The 21,641-nt window shown below is 61.7% G+C and overlaps 4 protein-coding genes across 6 annotated transcripts in view; 3 read left to right on the top strand and 1 right to left on the bottom strand.

The window, feature by feature from the left end:
* NHERF4 (NHERF family PDZ scaffold protein 4) overlaps nt 1–21,641 on the bottom strand; it is a 312,400-nt gene that overhangs the window by 221,609 nt on the left and 69,150 nt on the right. The window lies entirely within an intron of this gene.
* Nucleotides 439–4,845, top strand: THY1 (Thy-1 cell surface antigen). Its single transcript, XM_052697308.1, has 4 exons — nt 439–579; nt 2,518–2,602; nt 2,686–3,021; nt 3,351–4,845. The coding sequence occupies exons 2-4, from the start codon at nt 2,566–2,568 to the stop codon at nt 3,461–3,463; spliced, it is 486 nt and encodes a 161-aa protein (XP_052553268.1). The 5' UTR covers nt 439–579; nt 2,518–2,565; the 3' UTR covers nt 3,464–4,845.
* On the top strand, nt 5,775–15,976 carry USP2 (ubiquitin specific peptidase 2). 3 transcript variants are annotated; one of them, XM_052697281.1, is made up of 14 exons: nt 5,775–6,010; nt 7,113–7,187; nt 8,628–9,277; nt 13,733–13,783; nt 13,993–14,116; nt 14,202–14,313; nt 14,407–14,517; nt 14,603–14,667; nt 14,747–14,850; nt 14,937–15,017; nt 15,096–15,174; nt 15,279–15,386; nt 15,462–15,582; nt 15,666–15,976. In XM_052697281.1, the coding sequence occupies exons 3-14, from the start codon at nt 8,669–8,671 to the stop codon at nt 15,751–15,753; spliced, it is 1,653 nt and encodes a 550-aa protein (XP_052553241.1). In that variant the 5' UTR covers nt 5,775–6,010; nt 7,113–7,187; nt 8,628–8,668; the 3' UTR covers nt 15,754–15,976. The 3 variants fall into 3 exon arrangements, with proteins under 3 accessions (XP_052553241.1, XP_052553242.1, XP_052553243.1); XM_052697282.1 differs by lacking the exon at nt 7,113–7,187; XM_052697283.1 differs by lacking the exons at nt 5,775–6,010; nt 7,113–7,187; nt 8,628–9,277 and adding an exon at nt 11,886–12,229.
* Nucleotides 16,320–20,871, top strand: MFRP (membrane frizzled-related protein). Its single transcript, XM_052697042.1, has 12 exons — nt 16,320–17,718; nt 17,817–18,044; nt 18,142–18,300; nt 18,379–18,598; nt 18,680–18,810; nt 18,974–19,099; nt 19,210–19,286; nt 19,404–19,552; nt 19,674–19,808; nt 19,924–20,114; nt 20,256–20,383; nt 20,448–20,871. The coding sequence occupies exons 1-12, from the start codon at nt 17,472–17,474 to the stop codon at nt 20,670–20,672; spliced, it is 2,016 nt and encodes a 671-aa protein (XP_052553002.1). The 5' UTR covers nt 16,320–17,471; the 3' UTR covers nt 20,673–20,871.

The following is a 21,641-nucleotide window of genomic DNA, read 5'->3' as shown; positions in this document are numbered from 1 at the left end:
AGTGAATTGGTGCAAGCAGCACTGGTGAGGACTCTGACTTCTATGCATTTGGGGAAGGGGAATCTCTTCCCCAGCAGAGCCAAGCCCAAGCTTTTCTTTCCACCTCCATACCACCCTCCTTTCCCAGCAAAACAACCCCACATTTCCAAGGAAGGCTGCGGGCTGGCATGCAAAGTGCCACGTTCCCATGGCAATGGGGATCCACCACCCCTTCCAGCCTGCACAAAGATGGAGAAGGGTGGCGGGGATCTGCGGGGGGGGGGATGCCAAACAAGACCCCCCACCCATACCCAACCGCGCTGAGGGGCTGCTTCGGGGCTCCAGCACCGCGCAACACTCTGGGCCCTGGGGTCGGGGGGGTGCAGAAGCAAAGCTGCAGGAACAGCCCCCCTCCAAGCACCGCAGGGCTGGGGGCTGAGCCTGCGTGACGCCTCCCGGTCCTGATTTGCTGGGACCGCCCGATCGGCCCTTCCCAAACTGCGGGAGCTCCGCGCCTCCCACACCCCGCCGGGAGCCGCGGGCAGCAGCGGGCGGCAGCGCCGGGAGCATCGAGCAGAGGCGGGCGGCACCGCGCCGCAGGTAGGCAGAGCATCGGGACACCGCGGGGGATGCAGAGCGGAGAGCCGGGGGGAGCCGTCCCCCACCCCGGCCTGGGGGTCCTCGGGTTTGCCGCGGCGATGCTTTGCACGGCGCCCCGAGAGGGGAATGGGTTCTGGAGCTGAGGGGTGGGGAGGTGGCGGTGATGGAGGAAGATGCTCTCGGTTTTTCGCATTGCTGCTCCCTCTCCTTCGTCTCCTCTATTTCCCCATGGTCGGGATTGCGGCGCTGCTCCACGGGCGCGCCCGCGCGCACACGCATCCACCTGCATCCCTGCAAGGGCAGATGCCCGAGCTCTGCTCCTTGCACGGACGCACGCAGACCCCCGCGTAGCCCCTTTTGCTGCCCCTCCTGCACTGGGTTTCGGTGTCTCACACCCCTGATGTCCTCATATGTGCCGTACCCCTGCCGGTGATCCCCTGCTTGGCACGTTGTTGGGCACAGAGATGCACTGTGGCGTGGCACAGAGCATGGTGCAAAGCTTTGCTCCGCAGGGCTGGATGGAGTCCTTGGGGTGCCCGCGTCCTTGTGAGTGCCGTCCCCTCGCACAGCCCCTGAGGTCACACAGGAGAGGGTGACACCTGGCTCTGCTCCTGCCGCAGAGTAAAGGGACCAAAGGGCTGGGGGACAAGAAGCTGAGAAAATCAGAGTGCTTTTGTGCATCAATGGGAGGAGGTCACCCTCTTCAAGAGCACATCTTGAACTGATGTGGCTGTGACCTAGGCAGTGTCCCAGGGTGTTCAAGGAGGAGCAGGTCAGAGCTGGGGGACAACAAAGCAAAGGGCGAGAGCCAGCTTGGAGGAATGTGAAGGAGACTCGGTCTCCTCTGTTGTGCCTCTGTATCCTTTTGTAACCTCTTGATTATCAATACCAAAGGGAAGGGAATTTTTTGTGCTTCATCAGGGTTTGAGGTTGTGAAATAGAGACCTTTCACAGCTTCAGAGTGAGTGAATGGTTTTGGTATTTCCTCTTTGAATGTTATATGAAAGACCCAAAAAATGCTGGAAAGAAAAATCCAGCTGGCTGAGGTACAGGCAGTTCCCAGTTCTTCCCTGGATGCTTTGTCAGGTCCAGGCTGGGCTCTGCTCTCCCCTCTGCCAGACTGGGATCCAATGGGTGTTAATTCAGTACCCTTCTTGGATGTCCCCCAGTCCCCTCTAGGAGGACTGACTGCAGAGCATCCTTCAGCCCTGTTCCTGCTCTGCTGCTCCCCCACTCCTTCCCTGTACTCTGCATGTCTGCGGCTGGATTCCCCATGCAATTGCTTGGCTGGGCTGCAAACTTATAATTGATTCCTCTCGGTTGGATCGGATCATCAGCAGGGCTGGGGTTTGGATGGCACTTCCCCAGCTCCAAGCCCACGCAAACCACAAGCAACCCTCAGAGGGCTGAGTTGCAGGGATAAGGATCCAACAGGACGCCAAAACCCTTCCAGCCAGCAGCCAGACTCAGCCTGTGGAGTCTGGATGCCATCCTTCAGCATCTCAGCTCTGTGTCCAGCTGCCGTGTCCCTCCTTCCTGCTGCTCTTGGCCCCTTTCCCTCACTGCATCGCAATGAGTCATCTCTGCTGAGCTCACCCACTGGGGAGGGGGGGGGAGGCAGTCTGGATCCCTCACCTGGCACCACGCTGCGCAGGCACCAGGAGCATCCATTCTCCTGCCCGGTCCTTGGGCAGGCACCCAGGCCGGCACAGGCACAGGGTGAGCACTGCATGAGGGTCTGTGCTATGCTTCATGCCTGCTATGGGGGATGCATGCGGGGAAAAGAGCATGGCTGGCATCTCTAAGGATACCAGGATGTAAAGCATCGTTGGTACAAGATGCAGCAGCCTCCAGCCCACACTGTGCCTGCCCACGTCAGTGCAGCACAGCTGTGTGCCACAGCACTGCCTGGCTCACCGCATCTCTCCCCCCACCCAGGCTCATCTCTCGCTGGCAGCCACCTCTGAGCAACTCGTCTTCGGAAAGATGAACCCCACCGTCAGCATTGCTGTCATCCTGACAGGTAAGGCTCTGCGGGGTCTGACTTGAGGGGCTGCTCGGGCGTCCCCAGTGCTCATATTTCCCCTTTCTGCTTGCCTGTCCCAGTGCTGCAGGCTGCGCACTGCCAGATGATCCGGGACCTGAGCGCCTGCCTGCTGGGCCAGAGCCTGCGTGTGGACTGCCGCTATGAGAACAAGACCAGCAACCCCCTGACCTACGAATTCAGCCTCACCAAGGACAACAGGAAGCACATCATCCAAAGCACCATCAACGTTGCTGAGAACGTCTACAGGAACCGAGCTAACGTCACCGTGCACAAGAACCTGGTGTGCCTCTACCTGCACAGCTTCACCACCAGCGATGAGGGGGTCTACGTGTGCGAGCTGAGGGCCACTAACGACTACACTGGCAACCAGATAAAGAACATCACTGTCATCAAAGGTGAGGGGGCAGCAGGGCCTGGCCTCCAGTTCCTCCTTCCTACCTGCCATGGGCTCTGCAGGGCCAACAAAACAAAACACATCCCACTGTGGGTGTTCCCAAAGCAGGCACAGGCAGGGTTTGGTGTTCCCCAGGGTCTTTGCCCCCAGAATCTCTCCTGTTCCTTGAAGTGAAAGGGGAAATGGGCAGCGGGGCAGGGTGGGGCTGGCTGCATTTGTATGGCAAAGATGAGGTGAGCAGCAGGGTCCCAGCACCCTGTAGCACCAAATCCTAACCTCATTCCTGTGAGATCTCATTTTTCTCTCCCTCCTCACTCCCCATCCTCGCAGACAAACTGGAGAAGTGTGCCGGCTTCAGCCTCTTGATCCAGAACACTTCGTGGCTCCTGCTGCTCCTCCTCTCCCTGCCTCTCCTGCAAGCTGTGGACTTCGTGTCCCTGTGAAAGAAAATGACCCCCTGCACCCTCACGGAGCACCCCAGCCAACCCTCCTCCCCTGCCAGAGCGCAGCCCTTGGAAAGAGAAGATTTGGAACACACGAAACCTCTCTCTATGTTATCTCTATATAGCCGTGTATCTAACGCTAACCACCGTCCTGTGCTCAGCCCTGCCATCACGCCCTGCTCTGCTGCATGGTGGCTCTGCTAGGCAGCATCGCTGCTCCCATCCTGCCCTCCCTGCACTCAGGCTGGTGCTGGGGGATCCGTGCTTCTCCCACCCCTTAGCTTTTGGGGTTCTGTTTGGCCTGGGGAAATACAGCTGGATGAGCAGGTAAGGGAGGTGGTGGGAGAGCGTGGGGAGGGGTCCCGCTGCTGTGGCTGCAGCACCAGGTGACCCAGTGACTTCTGTCCATTGCAGCCAAGCTGGAGCCAAGGGGGGACCAGCCCATAGCTGTGACGAGAGCAGTGCTGCCAGCCCCACAGCGAGGCCTGCGGAGCCTCTCTGAGCTAGGCACAGCACCGTGCCCCCAGGGGAGTGAGCCTGCTTGGGGAGGGGGCTCCTCTGCAGCACCCCTCGGTTTTATTTGGGGAACATCTGGGGAACATCTGGGCTCCCCATCCTTCCCCATGGCACGCATCCCTGTTCTCCAACCCCATCGGACCGCTGGGAGGAGCCCGTGTGCCCCCTCCTGCCTCCCGGCTCCCTTTCAGCATCTCCCTGTCTCTGTTTAGGGGTAGAAAAAGGTGGTTAAGGCCATCCTCGGTCAAGCTAAGATGTTTCCCAGTGGTCAGCGAGAGTGGGGAGAGGGACCCCAAGCACAGCCCCAGCCTGTCCCCATGTGCCACGGGACCCCAGGAGACAGTGGATCCAGAATGAGCAGAGAGCTCTCCCAGGAAAGGGCACAGGGTAGGAGGAAGTGCTGGCAAGAGCATCAGCTCTGCGGAGTGAACCCCACACTGATCTCCTTGTGCAGTGCCTGACAGCTGAGAGCGATTCCCAGCAGCTGGTCCCCACTCTTTGCTTTTCTCCGGCCACCAAAAGCTGCCTCCCACCCCACTGCCTCCCACCCCAATGCCTGTCCCTGCCCGTTCCTGCCTGCTTGCTTGCTGTCTAGTGCTGCCCAGGCTGTGTGTGGCCAGGGCAGGGCAGAGCCCGGCCGACCGCGCGGACGCGTCTCCAAATCTCATTTTTTGGTGAACATTTGTAGTTGTTTCCACAGCTTGTCGTCAAAGAAATTCTGTTCAAGGAGAAAAAGAAAAAGAGAAAAAAAAAAAAAAGAAAAAGAAAAAGAAAAGCCAACCTTACAAAAAGCAACAACAACAATACACCTATCCTCCGGGAGTTTTCCTCTGTCTGCACAATAAAACCTTAGGTTGTGTGTTGGAGCCGTGGCCACCTGTGTGTGCGGCGAGGGGCTGCGGGGTGGGGGGGGTACGGTTTGCCCTGCTGGGGGGTGACCCCCTCCTGCACCCATCTACGCCTCCATTCCATACCAGAGAACCCTTCTTCTCAGCTCATTGTGAGCTCAGGGTTGGGGCAACCTGTGGCATGGGGAGAGGGGCAGAGTGGGGTAGGTACCAGCGGCTATCCCTGGGTACATGGGCGAGGGATCCCTTGGCACCCCATCTCCATCCTTCCCTGCCTGAAGCGTGAAGGCATCCTGCGAGCAGGGAGCATATTGGGAGTGGGGTTGGGCACACAGCGCATCCCAGAGCCACGGGATGTGCGCCACGGGGTGCATTCACCCCTATTGGTGACCCCATAGAAGTCTCTGGGAGTCACACCCAGGCGCAGACGCGTGGCCCTCCCTGTTTCGGGGTTGGAGCTGGGCAGCAGGGAGGAAGATGCCACCATAATTGCATCCCGCCTAATTATCATCAGCAGGTGCTGGCTGAGTCACTGCCACCGCGGTGCCGGCTCACCGGGGTGGGTCAGGCGTCTGGGAGAGGTGCCCAGGGTTGTGCCATGATGTCCCCCCGTGTCACCGTGGGGCCATAGGGGTGGGTGCACCTGGCCCCCACCCACCGTGCTCTTCTCCCTGTGATTTTCCTTTCCAGACCACCTCTCTGCTCCCCACTTACTCCTTATCCATCCTTTCCCTCCTGGTCCCCCATCTCCATCCCTTTGCCCACATTCACCCTTTACCATCCCTACAGCCCCCCGTGCCCCCTTAGCCCTCACCGCCTTACCGTAGGCCACCTCGGGCTCACGTCCCCTTTAAGCCTCCCCGAAGCTGGAATGCGAGAGGAGCATTTCGGCGCCCTGCGAGGTCAGATAAAGACGCTATATTTATCTAGCTGGTAACCTGAGCCCTGAATTTCTGCCGTGTGGTTTTTACTCGGCCCCGCAACCCTCCGGCACGGCCCCTCCGGACCATTCTCAACCGAGCCCCGGGGTGATCAGACCCTGCCACCAACTCCCCCCCACGCATCTGCTCTGCTTCAGCCCCAGGAAGCACCCCGAGGAGGGAGGACAGACACGAGGCAGCCCCATGAGCCACCGCTCACCCCGCACCGTGCCAACCTTGAGCCCCTGAGTGCGCACCCACTGGTGAGTGCAGGGAGCACAGGGGGATGCCGGCGCTAGGGAGGGGGCTGTGGGATGCCAGTGGGACCCTTAACTGCTCTCTTTTCCCTTTGTTTGGGGTGAAACCATGGGCAAGATGTTTTTCTGTTTCCATAGAGGGTGTTAACACAGGACAGCCCAGCACCATGCCCAACGCCTGGCCCCTGGGTGGGCAAAGCCATGTCCTGCGCACTTCCCCCCAGGCTCCCTGTTTTTTTTTTCCACCTGCAGACCTCAAAGCAATAACCTTGGGGCCTCCATCAGGGTTCCCCTGTGGGTTTGGGATTTTGCTGCCTAGGGGTGGCCCTGGAACAGTGAGCAGCCAGGTGGGGATGTGTCAGCACGGTGACGCCTGGCCGGCACACGTGCATTGAGTTGGGAGCGTTCTCAGGCTGTGACTGCGTGGGGAAAGCTCCCCCACCTCAGCTCCCTCCCAGCACCCTCGGCCCTAAACCAGATTGGAGCAGGCAGGGTGCTCCACGCGGGATTCCCCCCCATTGCCTCCTCTGTGGCAGCAAGCTGGGAGCTCTGCAGTAACCTCCAGGCTGGGACATTGCGTCTCAGGGCACAGGGACAAGGCTCACAGCCTGCGTAAGTGAGAAGCAGCTGAGCCATAACACCTCGGCCAGAGCCAGGGCTGTGTAAGCTGAGCTTACCCTGAGGCTCCACAGCCACCGAGGGGGAAAGCTGCCACCGGGGCCACCAGTGCGAGGCCTCCAGCAGAATGTCAGCCTCCTCAATGCCTAGGAGACCCATGGGGATTCCATTGGGGATGCTGGTTGGAGCAGGATGTGCTCCCCAACATGAGCATCCCCGTGGTGCTCAGACCGCTGGGTCCCCTTGGTGCTCATGGCCACGTGGCCACAGACCGGACATTCCCGTGCCTCAGTTTCCCCAGGGAGGATGATGAGGGCGCAGGAGGCCTGACTCAGCCATGCAAGCCCCGGGGCTTTGCTACGCATCAGGAAAACTCAGCGTTATTATTGGGCAGGGAGGGGCCAGGCAGGTCAGGAAGCGATGGGAGGAACCGGGGTTTTCTCACACCCCTCAGCTGCTCGGGTTCATGGCACGCTCTGCTCTCCCGCAGCCCTGGGGTCCACAGCGATGTGACATGGGGACAGCAAGGTGCAGATCATCCTAACAGCCACAGCAGCCCTACATGGTAAGACCTCTCCTCCCATGATACAAGTGGGTTCACCACTGTGTCCGGGGCGAGTTCCCCTTCTGAGCCCCACATCCCTGCACATATCAGCTCCCCACATCCCCAGGGCAGACAGTAGGGACTAATCCCATGAACTGAAAGCCCCTGTTGGAGCCACAGATCTCCAGCACCCTCACCCCAGTGCCCATGGGAGTGCTGGTCCTTGGCTGGGTCCCACATCCCCCAGCAAAACCCCACAGTATGCATTGGATCCTGGCTGGTGGGGCAGCTCTCCATTGGCACCCTCTGAGCCGGTGCTGGCACGGATGTGCTGAGGAGAGCCGGGTGTTGGTGGTGTGTTTGCCTGCAAGGGGATTATTCACCCCTTGGCCTCAGTTCCCAAACAGGTCTGTGCGCTCTGGCTTGCTCTCGCTTGTAAATAGTTTCCTCTTGCTGCTCCCTCAGCAATAGCAGCTGGGACACAGCCCAGGGCTGAGGAGGGAGGATCCCATGGTGGTTGCACTCAGTGACCGTCCCCAGGCCCAACTCTGCCCTGCATGGCAAAGTCAGGGCCAGGCTCCATCCCATCACCTGCACACTGCCTTGGAGTGGGGCCAATGCCCGCCCCAGTGGGGCTGGGAAAAACCTCTGAGCTGGGGTCATCTCCTGGGTGACAGGGGACTCTCAGAGCCACACGAGCCACTGTCCAGCCAGGGAAGGGACACGAGGCAGCACAGCTCTGGGACAGGTAGGGGACCTGCTGTCAGCACAGAAGAGAGCTGTCTTCCCTGTTTTCTTGAAGCTGGGGAGGTTTCTTGCTGTTCTTTGACTCTGTGCTTGTTCTTCATTTGTTTTGGGTGCCTCCATCCCCCTCCTGTCCCATGCATGGCTCTCCATGTGGCAGAAGCCACCACTCCCCATGGGACCCAGTGCTTGGCTGTTGCCCTGCCCTGCAGGCTGTCTGTGCCTGGAGACAGGGACACGGTGGCCACCTCCATTGCTGAATTATTGATGGCAGGCAGGCAGGGTACCGGTGTGGCAGGGAGACAGGAGGTGTGTGCTGCAAGAGGGTGACCCCTGGCTGTCCCCACTGTCCCCAGTGCCCCCTGATGGGTGGTGGCTGCAGCTTGGCCCCAGGCACCATGCAGGGAGCGGGGATGGATGATGAGGACTCCTGTGCTAACAGCTGTGGGACAGCATGGCAGCAGTGCTGAGGCAGAGGCATCGGCTGACCACAGGTGCCCATTGCTATGCCCAGTGCAGCCCTACTCCAGTGCCCAAAGGCACACAGTTGGCACCGCTGGTGTCTCCCTGCTGCCCCAAGGAGGGCCGGTAGGCATTCTGTCCCCTGTGTCTCTGCAACCTCCTGCTCACCCCTCACAGGGTCTCCAGGTCCTGGGGTGGGTGCTGTCTGATGTCGGCCGTAGTCCAAGCGGCTGAGCCCAGGCCTTTCTCTTGCAGCCCATGCCTCCAGCCGAGCCCACTGAGCCCCAGCCTCCAGCATGTCCCAGCTCTCCTCCACACTGAAACGGTACGTTGACTCGTCCCGCTATGCCGAGAACACCTACAGCAAGATGCCCAGCGGCTACAGCTCCTACACCTCCTACGGCTCCACCTATGCCTATGCAGACAGAGACAAAATCGGCTTCAAATCCAGCTACCTGCCCTCCCCTCGGTACCACCACAGCAGACTGTCCCCAACCAGCGGCTATGACAGCTGCCGCCTGCCCCTGTACCCCGACTCCAGCATCCGCCTGAGCCCCGCTTACATCCGCACACAGCCGCCGGGCGGGGGGCTGAGCGGGGGCTCTTGCTACTCCTTCACCGGGACCCCCGGCAGCCCCTCTGGCTACGTGTCCACCTCCACACTTCTCAGCCGTCGCAGAGCCATCAGCCACTCGGACCTGGCGCAGGAGTTTTCGGGGCTGCACACGTCAGACAGCGCCTACGCATCCAGCCCCAGTGCTCTGTACCAGGCCGCCACGCGCTCTGACTACGTCCGCGATTACCTGCAGAAGAGCAGCCACTGCAGCCTGCCCTCCAGCCCCTCCAGCAGCCAGCTCTGTGAAAGGGATGATGGTTATGGCAGCACGCATGGCCCTGACCCCATGGTATGTGGCACGCGGTGGGATGGCGACACGATGATGCTGGTAGGGTCCGAGTGGGCTTTTGGGGGGAGACTGCATGGGATCAGTGTGGTGCAGGGATGGTGCCACGCAGGGACGCTGCTGCAGCCAGTCTGTCAATGAGTGCAAACCCAGTGGGTGCACATGGGAATGCTTCTCTGCAGCGCTGGCTGCATGGCATGGCATGGCATGCGGTGGCATGGCAGAAGGCATGGCAGCACAGCGTCACACGTGGTGGCACAACATCACGCCTGGTGACAGGCACTCGGGGCTCCAATAGGCACTGTGCCATCCCCAGCTATCGTGCACTCAGCCCAGCTCTGGTGTGCACAGCAGCGCTGGTAACTTTCCACTTGGGTCCCCTTCCAAGATCCCGTTGGCTCTGCCCATGCTGTCTCTCACTCTCAGTCCACCCCATGGTGGAGGTCGGTCCCCCCCAGCGCAGGGCCTGACCCCAGCTCTGTCCCGATGCTGTACACCCAGCAGGGAGGATAAGGGCTGGGGGTGTCACTTTTGCATTCCCAAGAGCAGGACGAGAGGCTCTCTTCCTTCAAGCCCCACATCCCCCCTATGCCCACACACCTGGGAGAAGTGCTGTGGGAGCATTCTGGAGGTGCTGTGAGACAGCAGGCAAGCAGGGAGCTGGATCGCTGACACCAGCTGAGGTTTCCTTGGCCTTTAATGTGCACACCTGCTATTTTCCATTCCTATGCATTTTTCCCCCCATTCCCAAGCAGGGAGGTGAACGTACCAACCGTAAAACAAACTGCAGGTGCCTGCGGTCACGTCAGGTGCCGGAAACATGTGCACCCCCTGCTACCATTGGTTCTGCCCCATTACACAGCCTCAGGGGCAGCATCGCAGCCGGGGCAAAGACGGGGCCGTCCCCATGCCTGCTCCCATCCCCTCACCCAGCGCCTTGGCACCACATGGAATGGAGGAGCCTGGCACCTCCATTTGTCATCCTGTGGGGCGCAGGGAGGTTTGTGCAGCTGCAGCGAGCAGAGAATTCATGGTGCCAGGAAAGGAAGGAGCAGTGCTGTGCCACCCCATTAACCGCCTCGTGGGGACATAGGGTCAGGAGGCCAAAACCAGCCACAGAATCACCGGCAGCTCTGCACAGCCCCATCCTGAGCAGCTGATGGCTCTGGCTCTCGGCCAGTCCTGCCATTGCAGTGCCAGCTCATGGCAGAAGGTCACCGCTGCCGAGGGGACAACTAGGACAGGTTGCCGGCTCCTTCACTTTCTGTCTGCAGCCTTGCCCCAGGAGCCTGCATCCTTCTCCAGCTATAGGAACAACCAAAGTCACTGAGGAATGAGGTTGATCGTGAGATGGGGCCCCTTCTGCCATCCAGCATCCTGGGGAGTGCTGCACCAGCACCCACAGAGCACAGCAGGCTCAGTCCTGACCCCAACCCCATGTGCTGTGCTGCAGGGCAGGGTGCTGTGCCTCAGCCCTAGGGTGCAGCCGTGCCCCACGTGGGTGGGATCATACTGTGGGGCACACGCTGATCCCAGCGGGGTGTGCACCCCTGTGTGCACACCATGTCCCCGTGTGTGTACAGTGTACACAGCACAGGCTGTGTATATATATATACATGAGTGCAGATTACGACAGGGCTCCTCTTGTGATGCAAAAAGCGCTGGCCCTGCAGATGAATAACGCTGCAAGATGCCTCCTCAGATATTTTTGCTGGTGCCAAAAATAGTCTCCTTCCCTGCTCCCACCCCCCTCCATCCCCATCATCCCCTCCAGTGGCTGTGCACCGCGGGCAGGGCAGGCTGCAGCTGCACCACAAGGGGTCCAAACAGCACCGCTGATGCGGGCTGGGGGCATGCTGGGGGCTGGCAGGGGGCAAAGCAGCCTCACTCCATGCCCGCTACATGACAGCCCGTGGAAATTTCCCTGTGCAGGTGGCCAGGACACCTGGGCACGGATGGTCAGAGGGGGGAAGCGGAGGGACGCAGGATGGGGAAGCAGGACGGGGACGCAGTTTGGGGATGCAGGTTGAGGATGCAGGACAGAGAGCTGGGCTCGCTGCCAGGCTCCTCACCTGCCCTTGCTGCAGGGGCAGAGCTGGATCTCTGCCTGCTCGGTGCCTCAGTTTCTCCAGTGCTCGGAGGGGAGTGACTGGGGGGGTCCCTGCTCCATGCCTTAGCGAAACAAGCAAGTCTGAGAAACACCCTCTGAGGCCAGTGCTAATGCAACCCCCTCCCCCCCTGCCCCGCAAAGGGGTGCAGCTCCCTGCCTGCCTCTCTCCCCGCACTCTCTCCCTAACACTGTCCCCGTGAGCTCCGCATCCCATTCGGATACCCTACAGCCCCATTCCATGGCTTGGGGGCAACTTTCCATCCTCTGGGAGCCCCGGGGAAGGAAGGGGCCGTGCCGGTAGTGCTCCCCACATTATGCCTTGGCGAGACGGAGCCCGGGAGCTCGGTGGACATCGCACGCGTCCTCCCCGAGGTGCCGCGCCCCCCAGCTCGGCAGTGGCTGCGGGCACGGCCGCCCCTCGCGGGCCCCCCTGGCTCAGGGCTGCCTGTACCACGCGGTGCGGCGGGGGCCGGCCGTCACGGAGCCCTGCTGCTGCCTCTCCACCCATTTGATGTCAGAGCTGCTCAGGTGCCGTCAGCCCCAAAGAGCCGGCATCGGCTCCGGCACCGCAACCGCCCGGCCACGGCGGTGCTCCGGCCCGGCCTGACCCCATACCCTTGCCCTCGGCCGGCCCGAGGAGAGGGGACCCTCTTGCCCACCCCCCCTCTGCCCCTCGCCATCTCGCTTTGCTCGCGGGGGGCACCATGCGGGACTCGTACACGGTGACGCTGCCCGAGGAGCCCCCTGCGCTCCCCGACCTTCACAAGGAGTTGCGGCCCCGCACCTCTATGCCGGGCTCCCTGCTGGTTTCCACTTTCGTCGGGCTCGTCCTCAACAAGACCAAGGTACGAGCAGCCCGGAGGATGGGGGCTGAAGAGGGGACGATGGGGAGGGGGAATCCGCTGTGAGCTTTGGGGAGCGCTGGGCTCCCCGCTGCCCCTCGCGGTGCACATTGCTGCACGATGGGGTGCGTGGTGCTGGGTGCCCATCGATGCCACCGGCGCTGGGGGACGGCACCTCCCAGGCAGGGAGCAGAAAGGGAGGTGAAAGCACGTGGCTGTGCACCAGGGTCCCTTGGTCAGCGCTGCCTCGGCCGTGACCTTGGCCCCATCCCATGCCCCCGTAGCAAGGAGGAGGCGGTGGCCGTACAGCGTGGTGGTGGCGTCACCGGGACACGAGGGAGCAGTATCTGGAGTGGGGAACCTCAAGGCGGGCACAGCAGGGCCGTGGAGGTCAGGGTCTGGGCACTTAGCTAAGTTGGGTTTCTCCAGCGCTTTGCTGGTATGCGGGCGGAGCAGGGCGGCCCGCATCCTGTCCCCATCCCCGCGCCTTGTCCCCTGTCCCCCTCCCGCAGTGCAGCCTCAGGGACTCCCCAGCCACCGCCGCTGCCGCGTGAGCCAGCTCTGCTCCGCCGCCTGTGAGCCGCGCCGTGTCCTAGATAAAGCCCCGGCCGGGCGAGGGGGATTAGCTGGAGTTGAGTCACCCAGGGAAGGGAAAACGTGGGGGGGAAATACGACCTTGGTGTAGCCACGGCTATGGCACGGGGGTTCTTGTGCATCCCTGCCCCATGGAAAGGGGCGGGGGCTGTGGGGCCATTGGGCCAGCTCCCTGCTACAGGCACTGACCCGCATGCAGAGCGCCGGAGCTGCCCGGCAGTGCCGCGTGTGCCCGGCACGGGGCACCTGGGTGCCCGCCGGTGCTGTGCCCCTGCGGCGGGTGATGCCTGCACCATCGCTATGGCACACGTGTAACTGTATCTGGGTTATTTTGGGCTGCTGTCAGGGCTGGGTGCTCAGCACCTCCCACACGCGCACCAGCTGCTGCTATTTTGGAGCTGACGGCCCCCTCCTCTCCTCCTCCTCCCCCTCCTCACGCCTGGGGGAGGACCGGGAGCTGCGGCCGTGATGGGTGCAGGTCGGGGAGGCTCACCCTGTCACCGCCCTCTCTGGACTTTATCCCACAAAGCAGCCATGCCGTGAAGGGTGGCACTTTGCACCAAGTGGGGTGTCCTGGAGGGATGGGCAGCAGTGGGGCACCCGCTTCAGCCGTAGGGCAGGCATTGAGCACGGCCACCCACAGCTTCTCAGAGCGTAGAGTTGGCAGGGGGAGGCAGGGGGTGGCCAGCCTGGCCCACAGGGCATAGGGCAGCAAGAAGGACTTTGAGCCTTGGGAGTCATCCCAGGCCAGGCACCGGGGTGATCAATGGGTCCTCAGGCTTCTCCTACACGTGGCAGTGCCAAGAGAGCCCGCAATGCCCCTGCGTGGCCATGTGGGACTGCCCCACAGGGCTGCCGGTGGCTCCACAGTTACTCACAGGCAGCCTGTCTCAGCCTTTCTCCTCTCTGCAGAGCTCCAAGGTGGTGCAGGGGCTGACTGGACTGCGGAACCTCGGCAATACGGTGAGTGCTTGTCCTCATCTGTGGGCACAGCCCTGGCCCCACACGCTGCCATTCTGTGGGCACATTAGGGACCCCGGCATCCACGCTCCCAGGGGTGGACAAATGCCTTCCCTGCTCCATCCCCTGCCCGCCCGCCCCAAGGTGCCCCCCTGCCACCACCCGCCTCCCTCCCTCCGCCTTACGTTGCCATGGTTTTCTGCCTCCCCCAGTGCTTCATGAACTCCATCCTGCAGTGCCTGAGTAACACCAAGGAGCTGCGGGATTACTGCCTGCAGAACCAGTACCTGCGGGACCTCAACAACAACAGCCGCATGCGCACCGCGCTCATGTCAGGTATCTGGGGGGGGGACAGGATGAGGACAGCTATGGGGCACGTCCACCCCCTCCCCATATTGCTGAGCTTCATCTCTGCACGCAGAGTTCGCAAAGCTGATCCAGCTGCTCTGGACCTCATCCCCCAACGACAGCGTGAGCCCCTCCGAGTTCAAGACGCAGATCCAGAGATACGCCCCACGCTTTGTTGGATACAAGTAGGGACTGGCGGTGTGGGGCTGGCGGTGTGGGCCTGGCGGTGGGTGCAGAGCCCCGGGGGTCTCTCACAGCCGTGCCCCTTTGCCTTGCAGCCAGCAGGATGCACAGGAGTTCCTGCGCTTCCTCCTGGATGGGCTGCACAGCGAGGTGAACCGCGTGCTGGTGCGGCCGCGGGCCAATGCTGACACCCTGGACCACCTCCCGTAAGCGTGGGGTGGGCAGTGGGGTGGGGGCTGGATGCCCGTGGGATCCAGCATGGCTCAGCAGCTCTGTCCCTCTGTGTCGCAGTGATGATGAGAAGAGCCGCCAGATGTGGCGGAGGTACCAGGAGCGGGAGGACAGCCGTGTTAGTGGTGAGCATACAGGCAGGGGTGGGGGCAGGCAGGGGGCTGGGGCCTGGAGGATCACCCTTCTCCATCCCCTCGCCTCCAGATCTCTTCGTTGGGCAGCTGAAGAGCTCGCTGACCTGCAGTGAGTGCGGCTACTGTTCCACAGCCTTTGACCCCTTCTGGGACCTCTCCCTGCCCATCCCCAAGGTGAGGTGTCCCCGCTCTTCCCCGTCCCCCTGCCCCACACAGTGTGTCCCATAAACTGTGCTCCTGACTGCGCCCTCCTCCCACAGAAAGGCTACGGGGAAGTCACCCTGATGGACTGCCTGCGGCTCTTCACCAAAGAGGACATTCTGGATGGGGATGAGAAACCGGTATGGGACGTGGGGTGGGGGCGCAGGGAGTTGCATGGGTGCAGGATGGGTCCTCACTGTACTGCTCACTGCCTGCAGACGTGTTGTCGCTGCAAAGCCAGGACGCGGTGCACGAAGAAATTCAGCATCCAGAAGTTCCCCAAGATCCTGGTGCTCCGTATCCTTTGTACTGATAAATGGGGTTGGTGGGGCTGGTGCGGGGTGGCAGCTCTTTGCAGGCTTCCCTTTGCTCCCCATCTCCTTGACGTGCCCCAACTTCAGACCTGAAACGCTTCTCAGAGGCCAGGATACGAGCCAGCAAGCTCACCACCTTCGTCAACTTCCCGCTGAAGGACCTGGACCTGAGGGAGTTCGCCTCGCAGAGCTGCAGTAAGTGCTTGGGCTGGGGGGGCAGAGCTCAGAGCTCACATGTGGGTACCACTGATGCTCACCCTGTCCCCCCAGACCACGCCGTTTACAACCTCTACGCCGTCTCCAACCACTCGGGCACCACCATGGGAGGACACTACACTGCCTACTGCAAGAGCCCCATCTCCAGCGAGTGGCACAGCTTCAATGATTCCCGGTGAGGCTGCGCGGGTGGCACGGGGAGGGAGACCTCATGTGGGCACCCCATGGCTCATAGCGCATCTCCCCACGTCTCTGCAGCGTCACCCCGATGTCCTCCAGCCACGTACGCAGCAGCGATGCCTACCTGCTCTTCTACGAGCTGGCCAGCCCATCCTCACGCATGTAGCCGGCCCCTGGGCACCCCTCAGAGCCTCCTACTTGGATTTTGGCACCCCAAGAACAGTAGAAAGCCCCGAGATGAGGGCAGAAACCAAGTAGCCCCGGTGCCTCCAGGCCTCTGGTGTTTGCTTTTTACCCTGGGGTAGGTTTTTCTTTTTTCTTTCTGATGTGTAATAAAAATACTGAGCAAGGGGCCTGGAGCTGCCTGCTCCCACCAAGGACCTTGGGGACACCCGGAGTTGGGTTCCCTTCTGGCATCTTCGTACCCCTCTGCCGTCTCCGAGGATCCACATGCCTCCTCACAGCTCCTCCAAACCTCCTGATGAAGGATTACAGCTCTTTGGTCACCTCCATCTGCTTTCTGATCGGCCCAGGACTCACGGCCGGGAGGGAGGACGATGTTTCGTGGAGTTTCTATTTATCAGAGACTTCTCTCAGCCTGGAGCATCCTTCCTGGCTGCCCAGGGACTCACGCCGGGGGGGCTGACCCACCTCCTTATACGACGGTGCCTTAAACCATTTCGGGGCGCGGGAGGCCCTTGGGGTGCACAGGGATGTCCGTCCTACAGGGGGGGTGAGGAGGGGTGGGGGGGTGGGCAGCACCTTTCCAGTACTGGGGCTTTCTTCCCCTCTTCACCAAGAGCCCCATGGGGTGCCTAGAGATGCTCACCTAACCCCACTGCTCCATCCTGCAGCTAGCAAACGCCAGTGGCCTTTTTAGCCTTTTCTCTAATTTATTCTCCTCCCCATCCCGCCCTGCCTGAGGTGCAATGGGGGGGGACACGTAACTGACCCAGCACAACCCCAGCCCCAGTCCAATCCAGCACCCATCCTGCTTTGGGCGTGGGCTGAGCCCCCCTGCCCCGATCACATCCCCTAGGGGCATCCCGGCAGGGCTGGGGGGCAAAGGTGGGTCCCGGGCTGGGGCAGTGCTACAGCTCGGCAGGTGGCTTGTTTACTGTGTAAGCAAGATGGGCAGGATGTGTCTCGTACAAGGGAGACTCGTGTAGGAATAAATTTTAGCTGGAACAGAGCGCTGTGTGCGTGTGTGCTTGGCTCAGGGCTCCAGCAGAGGGAGGGAAACTGAGTCAGGATTCAATCTAGAAGGAACCGTGACACGGGGCTCGCCTGCAGCAAGTGGATGTGGTTGTGGTGTGTCCATGGGGCACAGGGAGCTTCTCCTCCTCCTACTGTGCCCATGCTCTGCCCCCAAAGCCCTGAACAAAAGCCTCTTTCTGCCCAGCTCAGGCACAGACCTGTGGCATTAAAAGGCAGCAGGAACGCAGGCAGCAGCGCTCAGACAGCAGCAAGGGGGGACAAGAGGGAAGGAGGGGTGCACACCCAACACAGCCCCTCCAGGGCTGCCCCACTCCCACCAGCACCTGGAAAGCCATGTCCCCAGCCTCTGGGGCAGTCTTCCAGCTCTGGTGCGAGCACACTTTCCCCTTTAAGATGTGGGATCTCCGTGCCAGGGCCTGACCTCGGCATCCTCAGCTGAGCTGGATTAACGGGGCAGAGGGAAGGGGCCCACCGAGGAGAGCAGGGCCTCCCAGGGCTCCCCACACAGCCATAGGGCTCTGTGGGGCTGAGCACACGTGGGCACAGCCAGCACTGGATGCGATGGGAGCATCCAGAGAGCAGTGGGTGGAGGGATATGCAACCATGCTGCGGAGCAAAGCACTTTGGGGGTGCTTTTAAGTGCTCTGTACCAGGAGTGCTGCTACCATGAAGGACTTCACCGAAATCACGCTTTGCCCCGAGGCTCTGGAGCGCAGCAAGGTAGGGCTGGGGCAGGGGTGCCACCCGATGGGTCTCCACAGTGCAGTCCCCACAGTGCCACGCATCATTGCTTTCGTGCAGACTGAGTTCTGCAACCCCGTCTTTGAGGGAGAGGAGCCCCTGGCAGTGCCTCCAGCTGAGCAGCCACCGGACGAGGATGGGGTGGGAGCCACATCACCCCAGGATGCCCTCGGTACCTGCATGGAGTTTGTACATGCGCCCGTGTCCATGGGGCCACTGGGAGCCCAGCCATGGGGTGCTCTCTGTGGGGATGTGGGGATGCGTGGGGAGTCGCTGGCATTCTGGGGACGAGAAGCTGGGCTCAGGGGGTGGCACAGGGCCGGGGACACGGCAGCACCCCGCTCTGCCCTCTCTCCTCACCCTCCCCAGGCCGGCAGCTCTGGGTGCAGGCGGGCTGGCAGTACCGTGCCGACTGCAGGTTCACCTGGCTCTGCGTGGCTCTGATGAGTGCTGTTCTCCTCTTCCTCATCGCCCTCCTGCTGGGCATCATCATCCACCGTGAGTGCTGTGAGCAGGGAGAGTTGGGGGAACGTGCCGTGACTGGGTGGGCTTTCAGAGCTCCCTCCCCACACTACATCCACCCCCCTTGGCGCAGAGCTGACATCCCCACCACCACCTCACTCCCCGGCTGCAGCCCTGCCCGCCCGCAGCACCGCCACCACCACTGTGGCACCCAGCCAGAGAGACCCCCAGGACCCCAAAGCCTCCCCCCCAACCCATGGCCGACCACCTGCAGCCAGCACTCCGGCACCAGGTAAGTCCCCACGCGGGGGACACACCATGGAGGCCATGTCCCCATGTCCCTTAACCCAAACCCGTTTGTAATATGCAGCGTGCGGTGGGACCCTGCGTGGCCCCGAGGGCTCCTTCAGCTCCCCCAACCACCCCGACCCCTACCCACCCCATGCTCTCTGCATATGGCACATCGAGGTGGCAGCTGGCATGGCCATCCAGCTGACAGTGGATGTGTTCAGCGTGGAGGGCACCGCCTCCTGTCTCTTCGACCGGCTGGAACTCTATGAGGAGCAGGGGACCCGGGGGGGCACTGCCAGGTAGGGCTGTGTGTGCCCAAGGAGGGGGTGGCATACCCAGGGCTGGTGCAAGCAGCGCTGCTACCCCCACTGTGCCCCCAGGTTCTGTGGCAGCGTGGTCCCCCCAACCTTCAACAGCATCTCCAACCACCTGCGTGTCACCTTTGTCTCTGATGGCAGTGTGGGGGCACCAGGCTTCAGTGCTCGGTACCGTGCTGTGGCCCCCAGTGAGAGTGAGTACATCATGTGGGTTGGCCTCAAAATACCCAGGGGTATGGATGTGGGTATGGGTATGGATGTGGATGTGGGCATGGATGTGGGTATGGGTATAGATGTGGATGTGGGTATGGATGTGGGTATGGGTGACCAGCCCAGACACCTGCACTTGCTCCACAGAGAGCTGTGCATGGGATGAGCACTTTTGTGACCAGGGGCTCTGCATCCACCTGGGCTTTGTCTGTGATGGGTTCCACGACTGCGAGGATCGGAGCGATGAGGCCAACTGCAGCGTGAAGCACAAAGGTGGGACGGCAGCGTGTGACCCCCTCCCCCCCCCCCAGCCCTAGGGAGGTGATGGTAGAGGGAAAAGGGGGCACAGCTGCCATGTGTGTGAGTGCTGTGTGTGTCTCCAGAGTGCGGGGGGCCGCTGACCGCTCTGGAGGGGCACTTCTCCACCCCGAGCCACCCCCAGCCATACCCACACCAGCAGGTGAGAGAAGGGATGTTGGGAGGAGGAGGAGGAGGGCAGGAGGAAGGAAGGTCTCCTCCTGTCAGGGAGAGCCCGTGCCCCTGCCCGGCTTCACGGCTCTCACGGCTGTCCCCATAGCTGTGCCTCTGGCAGATCTCTGTGCCCCTGGGTCACATCATAGACCTGCACTTCCACAACTTCAGCCTGGAGTCACACGAGGACTGCAGCTTTGACTTCGTGGAGGTTCACGACAGCGCAGGCACCGGGACTGCCAGCCTCATGGGCAGGTGTGGGTCCTGTGGCTCAGATGGGGAAACTGAGTCACACAGCGGGATGCTGAAGTGAGCCAGAAGATGAGGTTTAGGGTTCTGCACACCCAATGCCATCTCTTGCCCCATCTCCCTGCAGGTTCTGTGGCCACCAGCTGCCACCCGACCTGACCTCGTCACGCCACATCATGACAGTCCTCTTTGTGGCAGATGAAGGAGTAGCAGACACTGGATTCTTTGCCACCTACCAAGCCCGCAATGCTACAGAAAGTACGTAGGCAGGGAGCAGGGTGCCGGGGGGGGCTGTGTGGTCTCCATCCTTGTGGATTTCCAAGGCCAGGCTCAAGGAAGCCCAGGTTTTCCCCCACGTCTGACCCTTCTTGGAGCAGGAGCTTGGGCTGGAGATTCCCCGGCTCTGTGCCCATCCCATCCCCTGTTCTGGCAGAGACCTGCAGCCCCGCAGAGTTTTCCTGTGGCAACGGCGAATGCCGGGCACTGGAGTCCGTGTGCGACGGCTGGCACGACTGCCCCGATGGCACCGATGAGCTGAACTGTACTGGGGTCTCCTACCCTGCATTTGGTGAGTGCCCACGGCTGGGGGACCCCCCCCCACAGCCATCCCACAGCCACCACCTACCCAGGTGCACACCTGGAGGCCATCGGATCCTTGGTGATACATAACCCCTAACTCAACCCTAACCCTGCACCTCACCCTGCGCAGGCTCCATCTGCGAGCCGGTGGAGGTGGAGATGTGCCTGGGGCTGGGCTACAATGCCACCTCCTTCCCCAACATCTGGCTGGCCATCCCAGACCAGGCCGGAGCTGCCGAGGTGCTGCAAGACTACCAGGTGAGCTGCTGGGCTGCAGCTGGGTGCTCTGCACCGCACTGTGCTCACTGCTTCTCTCCTGCAGACGCTGATGGAGCTCGTCTGCTACCAGCACCTCCGCCTGCTCATCTGCAGCCTCTTTGTGCCCAAGTGCACACCAGATGGGGGTGTCCTGCAGCCCTGCCGTGCTGTCTGCCTGGCTGCTGAGCTGCGCTGCCAGCACTCCCTGGGTCTCCTCGGCATCCTCTGGCCCATCAACTGCAACATCCTGCCCGACTCCAACGACCCCGTGGAGTGCTTCCAGCCCTGAGATGGCGAGGGAAGAGGAGCGGAGGCCCAGTTCAGTGCCCAGATGCCATGGGCTTTTTGCAGGACTGAGTTCCCGGAGAGGGCATCTGAGCCCTCAGCAGCAGAGCTGTTAATGCTCCGTGAATGGAGCAGGGCTGGGCCAGGGTGAGCTGGACTACAGGCTGTCCCCCAGCCCCAGAGACAGCAAAATAAAAAGCATGAGCAGCTGATGGAGCAGGAGGTGTGTTTGGAGAGGGTCTGCCAGATTATACTGCAGAAATGGAGGCATGGGCTAAGAGAGGAAAGCCAGGAGCGTGGGCAGGAATAATAGGACACAGGACTGTCCCAGTTGCAGGGAGCACATGGGCTGGTTGCTGTGCCCTCAATGGGATGGGGGACCCCAGGGAGATGGATGGCTCTTGGAGAGTGTCGTGCAGGCATCTCCATGGTGCAGGGAGCAGAACTCACTCCAGCCAGGGCTCTGCCCTTGCTGGCCATGCTGGCACCAAGCCACCCCACTGGCCACAGCCTGGCAACACCCTGTGGCCACAAACCAGCTGGCCAAAACCAACAGCCCCTTCACACCTAGGGGAGAGCAGCCAGGTCCCATGCAAGCACCCAGCTTTTGGGTATGTGGGCCAGGAAGGCTCAGCCAGCAGTGTCACCCTCACCACTGCACCCTGCAGCATCCCTTGGATGCACTCAGTGCTGGAACAGATTCAAGGAGACCTGGGAGTGCCTTGTAAAGCCCAGCACCATCCCAGCTTCGTCGCATGCCTGCAGTCTCCCTGCCTGCTGCCTGCACCTGCAGTCTGCCGCATCCCTGAACCATGCAGCACCACGCCTGCACCCTCTGCAGCCCCCACGGGTGCTCCTAGTACTGGCACTGCCACACTGTGCGTGCCTCACTGTCCCTCTTGCCTTATCCCTTCTGCCAGGGACAAAGCGCCAGCCAGGGCATCACACACCTCTGGGACTCCCACTCCCTTCT

This window comes from Tympanuchus pallidicinctus, unplaced genomic scaffold, assembly GCF_026119805.1.
Source record: "Tympanuchus pallidicinctus isolate F22 unplaced genomic scaffold, pur_lepc_1.0 scaffold30, whole genome shotgun sequence".
Lineage (NCBI taxonomy): Eukaryota > Metazoa > Chordata > Aves > Galliformes > Phasianidae > Tympanuchus > Tympanuchus pallidicinctus.
The sequence above is the reverse complement of the archived record's forward strand: the minus strand, read 5'-3'. Positions and strand labels throughout refer to the sequence as shown.